This window comes from Juglans regia, chromosome 16 (genome assembly GCF_001411555.2).
Source record: "Juglans regia cultivar Chandler chromosome 16, Walnut 2.0, whole genome shotgun sequence".
NCBI classification, from domain to species: domain Eukaryota; kingdom Viridiplantae; phylum Streptophyta; class Magnoliopsida; order Fagales; family Juglandaceae; genus Juglans; species Juglans regia.
The window spans coordinates 27,943,023-27,961,464 of record NC_049916.1 but is presented as its reverse complement, the minus strand read 5'-3'; the positions used below and the strand labels follow the sequence as shown (position 1 = coordinate 27,961,464).

Here is an 18,442-nt window from a genome sequence, read left to right as displayed (position 1 = left end):
GAGACTTGAGCGAACTCACGGGTTGAGTTTCGTTCGAGCGCACATCAAGCAAATACTCTGTTTCTCGATTTTTAGCTCCAAAACCAGACTCCACATACACTACACTTGGAGTATCCAGTCTCGAACCGATCTTGACAACCTTAATCAACTTTCTCAGACTTTCATAAGGAACGACAAAGCTGACTCCCTTTGGCTTCCTCACATGTTTCGCGCAATCAAACCTACCTTTTTGCACTCTTGTATTTTCCTGCACATCACTGAATCCTGATGTTAAATACAACGAGTTAGATCTCTTACCATGCGATAAGATCAGTGCACCCTTAATGATCTTCCATGCTCCTCCAAAGAACGCTACTGCATAACCACTGTCATCAAGCTGTCCCACAGAAATCATGTTTTTCTTCAGATCTGAAATTTGTCTGACTTGCTGTAAAGTCCACACACTCCTGGTTGGAAGTGTAATGCGCACATCACTCACTCACACTACATTCAGTGTCTCTCCATCAGCAGCATACATCTTCCCAAAATCATCAACAACATAATTCTGCATGATTTCTCGATATGAGATACTATGGAACAAAGCTTCTGAATCCAACACCTAATCATCAATTGGACTGTGCATTGCAAGAAGTAAGGCATAACGAATTTCTTCTACCACTACATTCACAGCATCATCCTTAGCACTTTCTTGATTCCTGCAGTTTTTCTTGATGTGGCCTGGCTTGCCACAACTTCAGCACGTGATCTGCTACCCAGATCTCATCTTGCTCTTCCCCTACTCTTGGAGCTTGACCTGTCATGTCCTCTACCCCGATTGTCAACATTCAGGGCAGATCCTAAACCCGAGAACTCACCTGAGTCTCTCTTACGTACCTTTTCAGCAATGATCATGTCACGTATGTCATCGTAGTTCAATTTCATCTTACCGACTGAACTACTCACAACCATTCTCATGACCTCCCAACTATTTGGCTCCGATGCCAGCAAAATCAACACTCTGATCTCATCATCAAACTCAATCTCTACAGAAGACAGTTGATTTGTGATCGCATTGAATTCATTCAAGTGCTGGGCTACAAAACTACCTTCCGACATTTTCAGATTGAACAATTTTTTATCAAGTGCACCTTATTGTTTGTCGTGGCTTTTAATACATACCTGACAAAATCGTCATGAAATCCACTATGGTCTCTCCTTACTGACATTATGTGCCATTGTTTGGTTAAGGTCAGCCGAACAAGTCCTAGAACATGTCGATCTAACAGGGTCCACTCAGCATCATCCATGCTCTCCGGCTTCTTTCCCAATAGTGGAAGGTGGAGCTTCTTCCCATAGAGATAGTTCTCGATCTGCATCTTCTAGTACCTAAAATCAGTGTCGTTAAACTTCTCGATCTCGAGTGCGTTCACTTTATCTCTAGCTATCATTCTCCTTCAAATCTGACATTGCCTCTTGATACCAATTGTTGTGTAATGTTATGCAAAACACACACACCAACGATAACAAATAAAGTAAAATCAATCACAATCAAGTACACAACGCACAATATATGTGGTTTGGCAAATTGCCTACATCTACAAATCTGCAAAAATCTTATTAACCAGAGGAGGTTACAATTACTCAATCTCAACTCACATTCTCTAAAGCTTTTTGCTCTCTCACACAATATGCATTCACTAGACAATTATTCTCTCTCAAAATATGCTGAAAGTCGTACAAAATAAGTTAAATATGACATATATATATCAAACAGCGCTAGAAACCCTAATCTAGAAAAATCTACTTATTCGCTCAACCGGAATGTCGAGTATGTATCGAGCGAATGATCAAATCAACATTGACTTTAGCAGGGTGTCAAGCGGGATTCAAGCGAACACTAGAGTTTGTGTCTCGCTCGAGTTCACTATTGCGCGGGACTCGAACAAACTCACGAGTTAAGCTTTGCTCTAGCGTATGTCGAGCGCACATCAAGCAAACATTTTGTTTCTCGATTTTCAGCTCCAAAACTAGTCTCCACATGCACCCCAACAATGTTTAGGTAGTGAGATGATATGAGAATTTTGTGAATAATAGTAAGATAATGTGTGAATAATAGTAAGATAGTTTGAGTTGAATATTTTTTTGAGTTTTGGGAAAGGAAAGAGAAAGAATTGAATAAAAAATATTATAGAGTTAAAATATTGTTAGAATAGAATTTTATAATATTTTTTTTGTTTGATTATTTGAAAAAGTTGAATTATTTTTTATTTTTTGTTAGTTGTAATGATTAGTTTAAAAAAATTTGTATTTAAATTATATTTAAGAAGGAGATGAGTGATATATGAATTTTGGGATAAAATTTATTTCCAAACAAGCCCAATTATGATGAGATGAAATAAAAAAATTTCAAAATTTATCATAACTTCATTTTCAACCATCAAGTGAATACAAAATATTTTTTTAATTTTAAATATTCATTTTTTATAATTATTTTATAATCATTACAACTTTTACAAACTTCAAAACTTAATAAAATTAATAAATATAATTTTTCAACCTTCAAAATAAAAATATCATTCAAAAATAATATTCAAATAATTTTTTAATTTTATAATATTTTTATTCAATTTTTTTTTTCTTTCATTTTTCAAAACGTAAAAGATATTTTAACTCAAACTATTTTATTATTATTAATGTATAATTTCATTTCTATTCACAAAAATTTGAAATAATCCAAATGTACACACGCATTGAGGCCAAGCCAACAATCTTAATACCAACTTAACTAATCATTTTTATAATGGATGTGATAGATGTTGACATACTTGCTACACTAATAATAAATATTACAAGAAGATTTTGTATGGGATGTGAGTGAAGTCTTTTGCTTGACACAATGGTAGGAAATTTTTTAAAGAAAAATGATAGATACAACCGCCTTACATAATCGGTATGTCTATGTCATTTAATAAAACAATGTGTTTTTCATCTATATTATTTTCTTCTTCCTCTCCTCTCAATTTTGTTCCCTCCTTTCTCTCTCTAGAAATTTCATTTCCCCCCCTCTCTCTCTCTCTCTCTCTCTCTCTCTCTCTCTCTCTCTCTCTCTCTCTCTCTCTCTCCCTCTCCCTCTCCATTTTGTTTTCTCCTTCCTCTTACTCTTCATATCTTAACCTTAAATCCATCACTCTCCATCTCAACGGGGACATTACTGTGGGTTGTTTGAAGGCCAATTGATTTCTATTTCTTAGATTTGATCACCATGATTTCAGAACAAGGGGCTATGGTATTTAAGCATAAGGCAAACGTAAGCTTGCAAGAAACCCAGAAAGAAACAAAAAAGAAGAAAGAAACATAGAGAGAGAAAAAGATTTCACATAGTTTTATTGCAGAAAGAAACAACAGTTTTATTATTTATGTGATTTAGGTGAAAAATGAGTGAATTCAAATTCCCAAAAGCTGAGATATATTAAAAAAAAAAATCGACCAAAAAAAAATCCACAAATTCTATATTTTCTGGCAGTAAAGGAAATAATATGTTAGTTTTCGTTATAGCAACTCATATCATCCCAACAACCTTCAGGTGCTATTTGCATCTTCTTCTAAGTATTGATTCTTAACTATTACAAGTTATAAATGTTCTCATTGTTTCCCTTTCAGATTGATAAATGCAAGCTCCTATTAGACAAACTCAAAGCTTGTCATGGAAAGGAGGGACGCCTGTACCTCCGTCCTCTGCCTCTCTTCGTTTTACCTTACCCATCATTTTATAGAAGAAAATAAGCTTCTCCACGAAAGCATAGACAAAGCACAGGCGAGCCAACAATAAGCTTGGGAGCCCTAAGCAAGGGTTGGGGGCTTTCGTTTTACCTCACTAGGAGGTTGTAGAAGAAATGGAGTTGTTGGAACGAGGGTGAGCTTAGCTTGTAAAACCGAAAAGAAAGAAAATTTAGTCTGTTGTTTCACAAAATTTCTTATGTTTCAATATATTTTTCTTTTAATTTTTTTTAATTTTATTATTATACCTGCTACGTGGCATATCGATTCCCTGGGGATTCCCACCCCCGGTTGCCTGTAGCAGAGCTGGTTTTTAAATCATGTCAATGTATATTCAGTCTACAGTTTGTCTGTGAATCCATGTAGTTTTTAAATTTTGTTGAGATGTTTTGATCTATAAAGAGAATTATAAAAATCAATTTCTTTACAAATCAATGTGAATTAATATATATATTAAAAGCCATGCTATAATCATCACAAGATGTATCTTATACGTAGAAAATTCTAATTAATATTAATCAGCCAAACATGCAACACTTAAATTCTAATTAATATTACTCACATATGTTAGCTCTTTGTCCAACCTCCAACTCAACAAAATACGAACACACAAAACAACCCAAGCAACCTTTCGAGGGACCTAAATACATCACTAATTAAGCATAGTATGGGGTCCTCTCCAGGACTTGAAGGGCTTCTTTCATGGTGGGTCTCTTATGGGGGACAGGAGAAAGGCAGCTAAAACATAGTTTGAAGCACGTGAACATGACATCCTCCCTGCCCTCCACTTCATTCCTGATTGACGCATCAGCCATTCTCGAAACCCGGTTTTTTTCCTCTACAACTGAACCGGCCGCGGTCCACTGTCCCAGTTCCCCCTCTGAGAACACCCTCCCAGTCAAAAGTTCAAGCAAGACTAACCCAAATGAGTACACGTCCCACTTGGGGTGGGGTTTCAGGTTCTCGAGGGACTCAGGGGCTTGATAAGGCGATGCACTGCTTCCCACTGACGTTCCCGCAGGTGTGTGGGGGCTGGCACCAGTGATGGGGAGGTCTGGCATGCCCTCGCGAATGGTTGTTGCGGGTCTTTGGCCATGGCTTCCAAAAAACCGGGCTGAACCGATCGCTTTGTGACTGCTGTTGCCCAAGACGAGGCGCTCCAGCCCAAAGTCTCCGATTATCGGCTCCATGTTAGAGTTCAAGAGGATGTTGCTGGGTTTAATGTTGCCATGCACGTGTTTCTTCTCGTGGATGTAGGCCAGTCCCCGGGCTACTCCTCTTGCAATCTTCAGCCGGACCTCAAGAGAGAGATGAGTACTTGGTGATGAGCCTGATTTTCCTGAATATCAGGAAATTAAAACAAAGAAGAACGTGAAAATTTGTTTTGTTTAGCTGTAATTGCAGCCATTCATGCAGAAAATGTGAGTTGAATATACGAAATCCCATTCCAAATGGCTCGAGAAAATTAAGCACGAAAATACTAGCTCAGAGACATTAGTAATAAATAGATCAATGGTTTATTTAATTTTTCTATTTACATAAATAGATATAGGGCTAAACCCAATTTTTACTAGATCAATTTCTTTCCTCCTCTCTATTTTTTTATGAGTAGTGATAGGGATGTGATATAATAATTTTTAAAATATTACATCAAAATAAAAGTTGAATTAAAATTTTAAAAAATATATTATTTTAAATCAGAGTTGTACACAGGTTTTTAACAAGTAGTTGGTGTATATTTTAACTTTTTGATATCCATCATTAACTTGGGCACAGTAGAGAGGAGCACCATGCTAACTCTGCCCAGAACATCGAGTCAATTGCGAGGGCCGATATTAAAGTCTGAGCTAAGATTCAGAGTAATTTGGTTTAAGTATGTGTGCCACCATTGGAAAATAAAACGGAGAATTGCCAATATACATTCAAAAACGATATTGAAGAGGGAGCTTACTGTAGCTGGTGCTCGCAAGGCTGCCATTGGAAACATAGTCATAGATAACGAGTTTCTCATCCTCTCTCCAATAGAACCCACGAATCCGTACCAAGTTAGGGTGGCGCAGCTTAGCTATGGCCCTGACCTGGTTCTCAAAGTCCCTCATCCTCTCAACCCCGCTCTCTCCTATCCTTCTCACGGCCAACACAGTCCCATCCTCAAGTACCGCCTTGTAAACAATGCTCGCCCCACTGGCTCCCAGCATGTATGCCGACGCCTTGAGTAAAGTCTCCAGCTCCAGCTCTGTCTCTCCGTCCACTGTCACAAGCTCACCTTTCTGATCATGATCCCCGCTTGGATGGACGTTTCCGACTTTGTGTTTAATATCAGGGTCGCTATCAGAATTGGTTGCTTCTGAAGTCTCTTCGCCTAGGCAGGACCAAGCCATGGGGTTTCTGTGAACCGTGTCGTGTTTGATGCTCGCTTCTACTTTCTCTTCTGACTTCGTTACCTCATTTTTTGGTTTGAGAATGCTGTTTTTCTTTCTCAGATGGTAGACGTAGAAAACGAGCATTGCAAGGAGGCCTATACCGGCCAAGTCTCCGAGAGCTATTCCAGCTATCGTCCCGGGCTTTAGACCTCCTTGTGCTGAGTTCTGATCGGCCCCATTTGGTGTGTTAGGTGAGCCTGTTACTGCGGTTGAGCCAACGACTTTGGGTATGACTGCAATTGCTGGAGAAGTGGATGTGGCATTGGGAGGATTAGACAAAGTGGAAGGAATCGAGCAAAGTTTCTTCAGAGGTTTGCCACATAGGTCCGTGTTCCCTGCAAAGAACTCGTTTTTCTGGTTGAGCGAAGCCAGAGAATCCGGAATAGGTCCGGTTAGGTTGTTGAATGAGAGATCGATTGTAGAATTTTGCGGCATTTGTTCTGAAAACTCTGGTGGGATTTTTCCTGAAATCTTATTGTAAGAGAGGTTCAAGTAGCGCAAATTACCTCCACCAAAACCAAGAGGCAAAGAGCCATTGAGCAGATTCGAAGACAAATCTAAAACTTCAACCGAGTTGAAACCACTTGGAACACTACCGGAAAAGTAATTACTCCTCAAAGAAACAACAGTCAGATTCTGCAAAGGAGTGAGACTTTGAGGTATCTTTCCGGCAAGTGCATTATCAGAAAGATTCAGCAACTGTAAGCTTCTTAACCCACCTAAAAGCTCAGCTGGTAGCTCACCGGTGATGACATTGTTTGAAAGGGAAAGCACCTGAAGCTCTGAGGCATTGAAGATTGAACTGGGCAGAGACCCATTGAAGAAATTGCTGGAGAGATCGAGATGGCGAAGGTGTTGGATCATGCCGAGGTCGGCGGGGACCGAACCCAGAAGCTGCATGTTGGGGAGGACTAAGCTGGTGACCCTAAACGTATCCGGCGTGCAGGCGACTCCGGTCCATGAGCATGGTGTTTCGTCTTTGTAATTCCAGCTGTCCAAGACTGATAGTGGGTCACTGAGGATTGAGTATCTCAAGGAAAGCAAGAGGATCCCATCCGAGTTGAGAGCGAATGAGGGAAGTAGAAGGAGAACAGAGGCAGTGATTCTCCACCAGAAATGGAGGTTCTTGGTGTTGCAGCTCATGATTTGTTGAACTAGTTCAGCACCGTAGCTCCAAGTCCATGGTGAAGAAATAGAGTCAGAGACAGAGAAGGAGGGATATGGTGACCAACTATGGTTAAGTTGTTTTGGTGACCAAATCTTTAATTGGGAGAATAAGCGAGTGAAAATGGAGGAAAACTAGGTGTGATATGCTAAAAGACACCAACTCTGAAGTCAAGTGTAGACTGTAGAGAGAAAAATGGCAGTTAGTAATTTGTATAAGATTAGTACCAAGAGAATGGAGGAAAAGTTGTTGAGTTGCAGAAAGATGGAGTGAGTAGTAGCAGAGAGCAAAAATGGGCGGTGTAAAAGTAACTACGTGAATAACAATGAACGGAGAACTTTCCTAACATGGGAAATATAATTTTAATGGGGACAGTTGTACTGCCTCTGCAAACCCTCTCCGTTTACTATCTGTGTACTCACGAGCCAGGCAGGTAAAACAGTGTGGAATCTCATCTCTGCTACAAGACGACCAAGTGAGTTGGAACCCATATCATGTTTCCAAGAACGAAGTCTACTGTGCTATGGAGTATTGACCCGAAATTTTTAATTCTCCCACGAAAATAAGTTTATAAATTACGAAAATAAATTTATAAATTTACTGTTTTCGATTATAAAAGTATTTTGATCGATCTATCATATAAAATTATATTAATTTTTAAATTTATCTGTCGTTAATACTTCTCAATTCTCTCTCTCTCTCTCGGATTTATAAATAGTTTCCAATTTTTCCTTTCATTAGGCAGAATGCACTGCATTTAGCAATTCCTTCACAATTACCTTCTATATTCTGCTCTCTTTTTGGTTACATGTAACAAATGAATGACCAACATCTCATTAAAGGGGCCACAAACCAATAAAGCCCCTGTACTTTAGTTTCTCTCAACTTTCTAAGTGGATCTCATTCCCCATTTTATTACTGGTGCTAGCATGATGTACTCAGTATCATATTTTTCTAAATTGTATTTGATAAGGGATAAAATAGACTTGACTGTAAAACAGAGCATGGTAAAAAAAAAACCCACATCAGTAGACAAATGGGAAGATTAAGTTCTATTTGATTGCAAGACTCAATTGAAATTAATTCAATTTAATTTAATTTTAGATTGAGTCTAACATCTAAACACTCAATTCTCAAATTATTAAACTCATTTCAACTCAAAACCTCATTATACGTGAGACCCACTACCTTTTTCAACTCAACATATATTTATACGTGAGACTCATAACCTTTTTCAATTTCTCATAAATAGTATTTAACTCATATTAACATCTAAACACATATTTTTCAATTCATTTTATATGGACTCCACATAACTTACTCTACCTACTCAACTCACTGCTATTTATAAAAAATTCACTTCAGCTCAATAAATAATTCAGTTCATAAAGGAGTAAAGGACGTGTACTTTTGATCATAGTCACGAGTTCATGTATTGGTTATTCAAATGTGATGCACATTTGTTGAATATAATCAAATATACAAGGAACGAGACAAAACTTCGAAGAAAAAGGAAGGAGCTTTCACTTTCAGCATTGGAGTTGCACCAATTTCCCTTTTTTTTTGGGTCATGTAATTGGGAATCTTCTATGGTTTTATCTATATATTGAAGTGGTCTGTGACAGCAATAAAAGCTCAAGAGTTACATCGTAGACTCGCTGGAGAAGTCTGTCATCCATGAGAAGATGGAGATTGAGATGTTGGAAAAATCTTTTGCATATGCATCAAATAAACATATGTTAATAGAGTGGGTAGTTACCAAGTCTGATGAAGAACTTGGGGGAAGTCAGAACAGGACCCAAGGATAGCTTCATCTGAAGATGGGACATGTTTCGGAAATGGGAAAAATTTGCCAAGCACAAACAAGTGGCTCTGCTGCCCTGATGTCCAAGCAATACAATTAAAATTTCCAGACACTAATGTTTATATAACTTCAATGGTACGGTCGCTGTACAATAGAGGTCCAAGATTCCAACAGAATGTGCACCACCTTTGGTGCATCTTTATCTGCAGAATGGTAAGAGAAGTCCTAGAGAAGGTCTCTTTGCCTTTTTGGGATGCCCTTTCTTTCCTTCACTTCCTGGACCCCTGGTCGCATTGTGATGCCTTCTCCATTTAGGCGTTTCTTTCCTGGAAGCAATTGAAGTTGTGGAACTTTGGGATAAATCTCAACTTATTATTATAATTTTTTTAAATTTTAATATAAAATATAATAAATAATTTAATTTTTTTAAATTTTAAAAAAATAATATTATTAAAAAATAATATTCTACTAATATTTTATCATCTCAATTCAACTCAAGTCAACTTAACTCACTTCAACGTCCAAACGTAACTCAATTTTTCTTTTTTTATTTTAAATTTTTGTACTAGTTTGTGGTGTTTTTGTATCAACTTTGGTGGGTCAACACAAAATCCACTTAGGCTTCGTTTGATTCTTCAAATACTCTCAATTCATCATTACAACTTTTTCAAATCTCAATATAAAATATAATAAACAATTCAATTTTTTCAAATCTCAAAATAATAATAATATTAAAAAATAATATTCTAACAATATTTTATCATCTCAACTCAACTCAACTCAACTCACTTCAAGATTCAAACACAACCTTAAATGATGTATCAAGTATATTAAAAAATAAGATTGTGAATAAATTATTTCCTTGATTTCTGACATCTGTTGAGTTTCTAATTTTAACTTTGAACCGTGCTACAGCCCCCGCTCCCTCTCCCTCTCTCAGTCCCGCTCAGTGTAAAATGTAGTGTTTTTTTATTTTACTTTTTTATACATGTATTTTTTTAACACTATAAAATATTTTTTAAAAAAATAAAAAAATTATAATATCATTAAAAAACACTTATTTAATCATTAAGTAAAAAAAAATATATTAAAAAAATAAAAAAAATGTAACGGGACCGGGAGCGGGACCGAAGTGGTGAGAGTAGCATTATTCTTTAACTTTTTATTCTTCTCAGTTTAAAAAAAAAAAAAAAAAAAAGGATTTGTATTTGATATGGTAGCCAGCCACGTGAAAAGTTTAAAGAGTCCCGCTCAGTTATCGACTCGCCCGGCCTCTCTTCTCCGTACTCGGACTCTTCCAACTATGCAAACGCTACTACTGCCGGCGACGGCGGTGTCAGCGGGATCTTCCTTCACTTCTCTCCTCACCAGACGGCCAACCCCGGCCTTCCACGTCTCTTATTTTTCTCACCCACTTGTAAATTCTCACTCTGCTTCCTCCAAAACCTTCCAACCGCCCTTTTCTTTTCCTTCGCCTTCTTACTCTGCTCCGAATCGCATTCGGCCGAAGCTCTCCTTCAATGTAAGGGCTTCTGAAAGCTCCTCCCCACCTTTCTCTTCCCCAAACGTTGAGGCCGAAAAGGAAAAGCTCGCTCAGGTTCTCTTTCTTTCTCCCTTAGTTTTCTTTTTAACCTTCTTTAAACTTCAAATATGCGCTGTTTGGTTACTGATAAGATGTAGCGAAACAAATTGAAAGAAAAATTTCCTTTTAATTACTCAGTTTATGTCATTTGCACTTTCTTTTTTCTTTTGACCAACTAGGTTTTTGGAAATGTTTCTAAATCGAAGTCGATAATTGTAATATAGGATGTGTATAGAAGTTGCTGCCGTTTCGGAGCATTAGGGTTTCCTCACCCATATTTAGATTGCGTTTGATAGGCGCCGAAGATAAGAAATTTTGATGATGTTGTAGGTGGCAAAAAGATTAGGGAACACTTCAAGGCAGTTCAAGAGATTTGGTAGTATTGGATTTTGGGCACAGCTTGTGTGCACCGTTGTGGCCGCTGTGATTCTTTCGTTTTCAGTCGTCGTTACTGGGAAGATAACCTCGCCGGCTACTTTTTATGCTACTGCTGCTGGCATTGCCGCGGCGTTCATTTCAGTATTTTGGTCATTTGGTTATGTTCGGCTTTCAGATAATCTTCGAAGAACTGCCAATGAGCCTTCAAAGGTAAGGCTTGATAATTTTAGTTTTAGCTGTGATTTCGCTGTGATACTTGAAGTTATTGTAGTGCATATGACATCAGTTGTGAAAATGAATGGATTTCTAACTAAATTGTATAAGCCTCGTTGGACTTTGTTTTTCGATGGTGATAGCGCTGTTTTTGGATCAATTCTACCTTCTTCAAATTGATTAAAATTGATTAGACATTCGTGTTTTAATAATACATTTGCATAAGACGATGTAATTTTGTAGAATCCGAGTTTATCATGTCCAATGACAAATTACACATTTAATCTTTTCTTTTGTGGCTTAAATTCTGCTGAAGTTTTGTTCCAATAGCCATGGACAGATTGCTCATGTTTTTTGATTCTTCGTTTTATTATATCTACCAAGTTAAAAGCTTGACCTAGCTTGGATCAATGATTGTTGCCTAGGCTTGCTTCCATGGAACGTATGTTTTAGTATTTTGCTCATGAGACCTTCTAAGTTTCTGTGTTCTATTAATTGCTTGTGATTATCAGGCTCCTCCTCGTGCAGATGTCATCAAAAGCTTAAAAAATGGCATAGTAGTAAACTTACTTGGATTGGGTGCTGCCATTCTTGGTATGCAAGCCACAGTCGGATTGCTGGTTGCCAAAGCTCTTACATCCTCAGTGAACCCTTACTCCCAAGGAGTTGCTCCTGGATACAGTCCTGTTCTGGCATTGGACGTATTCCTGGTGCAGGTACTCGTTTGACTTAATTATAAGTTTCCAATAAAAAAACCAATGATGTTTTGAAAGAAGTAGCTCTTTCTGCTGCTGTTGGCTTGTCAGACAATGTTCTTCCTGATTTCAGAAAGAAGTAGAACAGCAACAGACTTTAACACCATGGAGAAAATGAAACATTCAAATAAAAATTCACATAAGCGTGTATGGATGGTGTTTGCCGATGCCTGCAACATGAGTTGCCTATTTTCTACTCTGTAATGATGAGTTTTGAAATCCTGAAATTGCATTTTTAACTTGTCAAGTTAAAAGGTTTTCATTCAACTTTCCCCATATAGAATTTCATTGGCGCTTTGGATCAGTAAAATCTCATATTTGATTGGAGGATATTAACATGTCAAGCTACTCATTTGAATAGTTTGGAGACATTTAGGTTAGTATTGAATGCATTTTTTACCATCCTCAACCGTTTATTCCTTTTGCAGGCATCAGCAAACACCATCCTTTCTCATTTCTTGGGGCTTGTTTTCTCATTAGAGTTGTTGCGATCGGTGACATTACCACCTTCTGAAAGCATTCCAGTTCCTAGGGTCACATGAGCTGTCGTTTAGGTAGCCGACACAAGGTATTTTAAAGTTGGAAGCGACATCGTGTTTTTGGAGCCATGGATATTCATGCTAGATATTCACTTTTCTGTGTGGTAACTCAAAAGTTATATGCATTTCCATTCCAAGATCTTGCAACCACCTTTAAATTACAAATAATTATTCACAAAAAACCTGTAATTCCAATTCGTGGGAAGAATTTAGAGCTTCTAAGTGATGGGGTACGTCGTTACATAAAGTTGATGGCCTATTTCCAATATCTGTATGAAGGGCTCTCCCAGGGAAAAGACACATGCAATGCAACTTATGAAGTTGCTACAACCCTCAACATGTTCCCCGAGAAATCGTCCAACTGGTTTGCTTGCGTTCACTAAATTGCAAGTAAACTAGAATAAAGTAGCACCCTCTCGATCATTTTCTTTGTTCCCATTCGATTAAATTCAACACCCTTAACCCAAAATCCCATTTACTTTATCTAAATTGCATCGATTCAATTCCCGTTTACTAATACGTAGTGTTAAGACGTAATTAAGAAGAAGCTAAGTGGATGAAACTCATAAATGAAAACCCTAACCCACCTCACAAGGAATACAGAACAAAATTGTACAAAGTTAGCTGGTCAGTCGAGAACCCCCCCAACCCACCATAATTAAAAGATCCCTGGACGCTGGTATTTGATGATACAAGTAATAGGTCTCGATCAACAGGAAGACAAGCTATTGAGAAAATAGAATGCACGAAGCATGACAGGGAACCTAAAAATTCTACCTTCCATTAACAAGCGGAAGTTTTCCCCTCGCCATATGGGGCAATTCATACAGAGCAGATCAACACAAAAGGCAAAATCAAAAAGTTCAAATAACCGTACTCCAAAAATGATCAACTATGGAAAAATTTTGTTTTGAACACTACCAAATCTATTGGTGTCACCCTTGTTCCTGGTTGATTGTTATGATAACTAGAAGTTAGAAGATTTTGAATCATGCCAGCACTTGCTACGAATTGACAGGATCCCTGCAAAACCCATTTCTACGCTCCTAATGAATCTTTGCTGAACTCCTCGATATCCTGCACCAACCAAAAAAAAAAAAAAACCCAAATTACACAAGATTTCTAATGAAGTACAAAAATATAACTCCGAAGTACCAACTCGAAAAAAAATGGTAATGACAAATTGTGGGAAAGATAAGAGGTCTTCATTTGATATAACACTACAAGACGGATGCCACAAGATAGCAATAACACAGTATGCTAGTCCTTGTACTCTACGAAACACCCGAGTGATTTTACCTTTTGATGCTGTGCTGAATAGTATTCACAGAAAAGTGAGATTTGAGAAAGAAGAGGTAATGAAACATCCTAGCTGGCTCCTTAAAAAAATATAAGTGTCATTTGAGAAAGGCCAGGAAACGCAAAGTTTCTAATCAGATAGGATACAATTCAAAACGAAGGGCAATTTGCTAAAAGTTCTAGCGATATAATTATCTCCGACAGAAATAGGGGTCCTAATCTATGACATAATTTTCCATCACTGATGTACTTTCGATTTCAAATGGATAAAGCCACCTCTACTGGACCTCATTGCACTTATCTTCCTTAATTATAATATCAACCAACAGTGGAGAAAAAAAACTATATCAACACTGGCAAAAAGTTATTCATATACTAATTGGAATTGATATGCTAGTATTCATTACAAGGGAACACAAACTAGTTAGATCATGGATTGCCATTTTAGCAGCAACCATCTATATCATCTAATCTAGAAATCCTCAACAACATATTTCCTGTCTAGATAAATGAATTTTAAATTTTAAAATCAAGAAAATAAAAAAAGATGACAGTATAAAACATTATATGGTTTTTTAATCCATTCTGCTGTAACTCTCATCTTTGCAGGATTTTCCTATAATCATTGCGACTAAATCATGAACTCCATGCGGATTAAAATTACGTTCATTAGGAAACCATGAAGGAATTTCTTGGAGTAGTATGCATATTACAATGCAGAATGCACTATTTACACAACTGAGTGTCACACACAGAGAGAGAGAGAGAGATTAGGTTTACCTAGTCTATCTTTTTTTCCTTGTTTAAAATTGGAATCTTTTTTAGAAGATTATCATTAATTTTCCTATATGGCTTCTGCAAGATTTCATGCATCCTCAACAGCTTTGGATTAATGCTGTCCTGGTACTTGTCATACGCCAAAGGAACTGAAAGACTAAGAAGAACCCCTGCAGAAATTAAATTGACGGTCGAGGACCTCTTTTAAGAAGTACACATTTATTAACAATAATTAAAAATCATAATGATGGGCAACAAAGCAGCTCACCAATATAGACCAGAGTGAGGAAGTTGAAGAGACTACCAATAAAAGATACTATCCACAAGCCAATAGCAACCTGAAACCCCAAACCCCAACTTAACAGAAATGCAAACCATTTGTAATTAGGCAAAGTAGAAAAAATGGCGTCTTGGAGTCAACAGCACTCAACCTGAAGAAAAAGTTTTAAGTTCCGCCCGTGCGCAATGTCATGTGCAATTGACAACGCAGGATTGATCCACACTTGGAGTGCTTCAGAAGCCTTCACAACAGATTCCTCAGAAATCTCCATATCAGGAAGGGGAGGCAGAGGCCTGAATCACATAGGATTTATTTTTGAAAAACAAAAACCAAGCAAAAGGGTAAATTTTTGTTCACTAATCCAAGGCCTAAGATAGCATCATGCATCACAATAAACTGTTCCATGGGAACCATAACTCCATTTTCTTTCCATTGCTCCATTTATCCTTGTAGTTACTTTAGTAGAATCATTCAGCAGAAATTTTAATCTTTCACATGCCTCTGTATCTGGTTCAACCAAAATATTATCTTTCAGGATGGTTCCCATGAATCTGTGATACTAATCTCTTTAAGTCAAAGAGGTTTCAGGACATATCGATAAATAATCCCTTCATAGTCTAGAGTCATCATTTTCCTTGAAATATTTTTCTCAGTAAGACATCTTCCATTAATGCAACGAGAACCTTGCAAAGTTACCAAGATATCAGAGATAACCAAAGTAACATACACGCACCATAAATATATACAAAAAGGAAAATACCTGTTGAGAAGAGAAGCAGATTTTCCCCAAAAAAAGAGAATGACAACCAGAAGCAAAAGAACATTTGCCACGAATGATAGAAGGTTATAGCCAGCTAATTCAAAGAGGCACCAGAATATTGTGGCAGAGATTAGCACCACAACCCCTCCATGACATTTCTTCCACAACAGCACATCGGCAACTATCATAATGAAAAACCCAAATGCATATAATTAATTAAGTAATTAGCTAACTCAATACCTAATTGGTTGATTGGTTCATTAATCATTATACAAATGAAATTACTCCAAAATTTTGTATCAAAAAGGAGAAACGAGAATCGCTCAATGGACGGAGGTTACGGAATTGATGCCAAATAAGGAATTCCGCCAACTATCACTAAGAGAGCAATGCAACATATGAGGATCCCGATCGACGGATGAGCAAATAGCGGGCATATAGATATGTATATATGTATATATACGTGTATGAATGCGAATACTAGAACGACGAATATGTATGAATATATGTACGTAGAGAGAGAGGGGCGGAAGAGAACCTGAACCACCGCCGAGAGCCCGATGAACGTCGACCATGACGCTAATCTTAGGGATTCACACAGAGAACAAGACAGAGAGAAAGAGGAGAGTAGGGAGGGAGAGTGTGAAGATACAAGAGGGAACGGGCAGACGAGAAATAGAAACGTACAAAGGGAAGGGGCTTCAGACTTCCAGGTGAGTTTCCCGTTTGCGCATTGAGCCACTTGTAAATGCTAACCGTTTTATAGTCTCAATCGTTATTGCAGCGACCAAAATCTTGCTTCCGCATGCCGCAAAAATGATTATGATTTATTGTTACCGCATGCCTTCTTTATTTTTCCCTCGTGGTGATGGCGTTACTGCAATTAATATTAAAACTTCATCTCTATGTAATTTTGGAAAGGCATTAACTGATAAGGATGTTATAAATTAGTTTAATTGCAGAATTAATGCAATGGTTTTCAGCCATTGTACTTGAGGAAGAGTTGCAGAATTTTTTTATGCGCACTTTAATGCTTTGGTCTTCAGCTATTGTACTTTATAGAAACAATGCATATGACTTTCTTTCCTTAGTTAGAATATAATTATGTGTTTTTCTTTTGTATACTTCGTATGTATACGGATGATGCCTATTTCATTTATATGAATAAAATCCTTATTACTTATCAAAACAAAAAATTAGTTTAATTGGAGTAAGGAAAATTTTTTACACCATACTCCCATCATTCCACTAAGTATGATATGATATATTTATTACCATTAAATGATCATTTATTGCATGCTTCTTTATGTGGTGAATATGCCACATATTATTTAATATGATCAAAATAAGATAAAAATGTACTGTATATCATTACTCAATCCTCAGAACATACTATTTGGAGCAATATTCAGATCTTGAGAACATGAACGTTTCTTCTTCTTCTTCATTTTTTTTTTTTTTGGGTTTCCCTTTCGTGATGGTGAAATTAACAACTTCATACTGATTCGGACTATGCCAATTAGAGCAGCAAAGTGAATGTAATGTGAACCATTAGGAATCGACATTGAGGTGTGCAATGAAGAGAAATGGTACATAAGCAAGAAGGACAACAAAAATTTGTTTAATAAAATAAGAGAAAAGATATTTGTCAGTGTGAATTATGCAACCGTTATATAATCGCTTTGAAAAAAGTGAATAAAATATGAAATCTACATAAAAAAAAAAAAAATTAATAATGAATCCTACTTTTTTTCAAAGTAATTACACGATGTTTACGTACTTTATAATTGTATATAAAATTACTTTGTAGGAGACTTCAGCTCACACTAATGATAAAAAGTAGAATACAGGAACCGAAATCCCAATTAAGGCGAGCGCCGTAGTCCCTCACTTGAAGATGCTGCTTAGGTAAAATCTTTGGACCAAGCCTGGAAAACAAGACTTTGGTAGGAGCTTGTTCATTCATTTTGCTGCATCCTCACCATCATCAGAGTTCCCTTCATCGTCTGAAGAAACGTCTCTATGATGCTCTTCTCCACCATTCAATTTGCTTTTCTTCTCCTTTTTTCTTTGCCTTTTCTTTTGACGTTTCAAACGCGTCTTCGTTGTCCGTTCCTTGGCAGCTTTCATTCTTTCCTCCCTTCTCGTGTGTCATTCAGCCAATTCTTTCATTCTCTATTAGTCAACATCCATCCTAGCAAGCCGATCTTGTTCTTTCCATCTCATTTGGCGATACTGTTGTACCAGCAATTCAAGGAAGAATAAAATATGATATATGAAAATACAATATGTCAGCAAGCTTCTCCAACTAGTCATAACCACTCATATATCCACATGTCATGCAAACAGTCAACGTCCAAGAAGATAACAATGTCTTATGAGGCATGATATCAACATGTTTTGAATTAATTCATCATTGGACTAAAAGTAATGATGAAAAGAATAAAGCTCCATATTATTTTTTCCTAAGCATATCCATTCTTTCATCAAGTTGATCTAAGAAGGTTTCTCCACGTAACAGAGACCCTAATTCATTTTATTTTGATAGGTAAACAAAGACTCTAATTCATAGTTGATGTGGTATTTGAGAGGGGAGAGAGTTATTGCAACAAAGAGAATGCGAAACTTTTAGCCTGAGAGAGAGAGAGAGAAAGAGGGGAGGGGGGAAGGGGGAATGTGAAACTTAACGTACTCTAACTGGAGCCTTCATC

General features: G+C 37.2%; 3 protein-coding genes across 3 annotated transcripts; 1 reads left to right on the top strand and 2 right to left on the bottom strand.

Moving 5' to 3' along the window:
• Positions 1–4,224: 4,224 nt before the first annotated feature.
• Positions 4,225–7,717, bottom strand: LOC109013563 (probable LRR receptor-like serine/threonine-protein kinase At4g37250). Its single transcript, XM_018995708.2, has 2 exons — positions 5,708–7,717; positions 4,225–5,095 (listed from the first exon to the last, which is right to left on the bottom strand). Exons 1-2 carry the CDS (start codon positions 7,320–7,322, stop codon positions 4,413–4,415), a joined length of 2,298 nt encoding a protein of 765 aa, XP_018851253.1. The 5' UTR covers positions 7,323–7,717; the 3' UTR covers positions 4,225–4,412.
• Positions 7,718–10,379: 2,662 nt separating this feature from the next.
• Positions 10,380–12,841, top strand: LOC109013569 (protein TIC 21, chloroplastic-like). Its single transcript, XM_018995715.2, has 4 exons — positions 10,380–10,745; positions 11,061–11,318; positions 11,834–12,037; positions 12,505–12,841. Exons 1-4 carry the CDS (start codon positions 10,452–10,454, stop codon positions 12,616–12,618), a joined length of 870 nt encoding a protein of 289 aa, XP_018851260.1. The 5' UTR covers positions 10,380–10,451; the 3' UTR covers positions 12,619–12,841.
• A 645-nt stretch (positions 12,842–13,486) lies between these two features.
• Positions 13,487–16,547, bottom strand: LOC109013571 (reticulon-like protein B11). The gene is made up of 6 exons (XM_018995717.2): positions 16,270–16,547; positions 15,732–15,912; positions 15,123–15,264; positions 14,960–15,029; positions 14,695–14,861; positions 13,487–13,692 (listed from the first exon to the last, which is right to left on the bottom strand). Exons 1-5 carry the CDS (start codon positions 16,304–16,306, stop codon positions 14,695–14,697), a joined length of 597 nt encoding a protein of 198 aa, XP_018851262.1. The 5' UTR covers positions 16,307–16,547; the 3' UTR covers positions 13,487–13,692.
• Between the last annotated feature and the right edge of the window lie 1,895 nt (positions 16,548–18,442).

Bases quoted from the DNA above. Each gene is read 5' to 3' on its own strand.
- LOC109013571 (XM_018995717.2), bottom strand. From the start codon at position 16,306: ATGGTCGACGTTCATCGGGCTCTCGGCGGTGGTTCAG. The intron at 15,265-15,731 runs GTATTTTCCTTT...TATGTGATTCAG, and splicing joins TCTGCTTCTCTTCTCAACAG to GCCTCTGCCTCCCCTTCCTG. The intron at 14,862-14,959 runs GTGAGCTGCTTT...TAATTTCTGCAG, and splicing joins CCTCACTCTGGTCTATATTG to GGGTTCTTCTTAGTCTTTCA.
- LOC109013563 (XM_018995708.2), bottom strand. From the start codon at position 7,322: ATGAGCTGCAACACCAAGAACCTCCATTTCTGGTGGAGAATCACTGCC. The intron at 5,096-5,707 runs GTAAGCTCCCTC...CCTGATATTCAG, and splicing joins CCTTGCGAGCACCAGCTACA to GAAAATCAGGCTCATCACCA.
- LOC109013569 (XM_018995715.2), top strand. From the start codon at position 10,452: ATGCAAACGCTACTACTGCCGGCGACGGCGGTGTCAGCGGGATCTTCC. The intron at 10,746-11,060 runs GTTCTCTTTCTT...ATGATGTTGTAG, and splicing joins AAAAGGAAAAGCTCGCTCAG to GTGGCAAAAAGATTAGGGAA. The intron at 12,038-12,504 runs GTACTCGTTTGA...TTCCTTTTGCAG, and splicing joins TGGACGTATTCCTGGTGCAG to GCATCAGCAAACACCATCCT.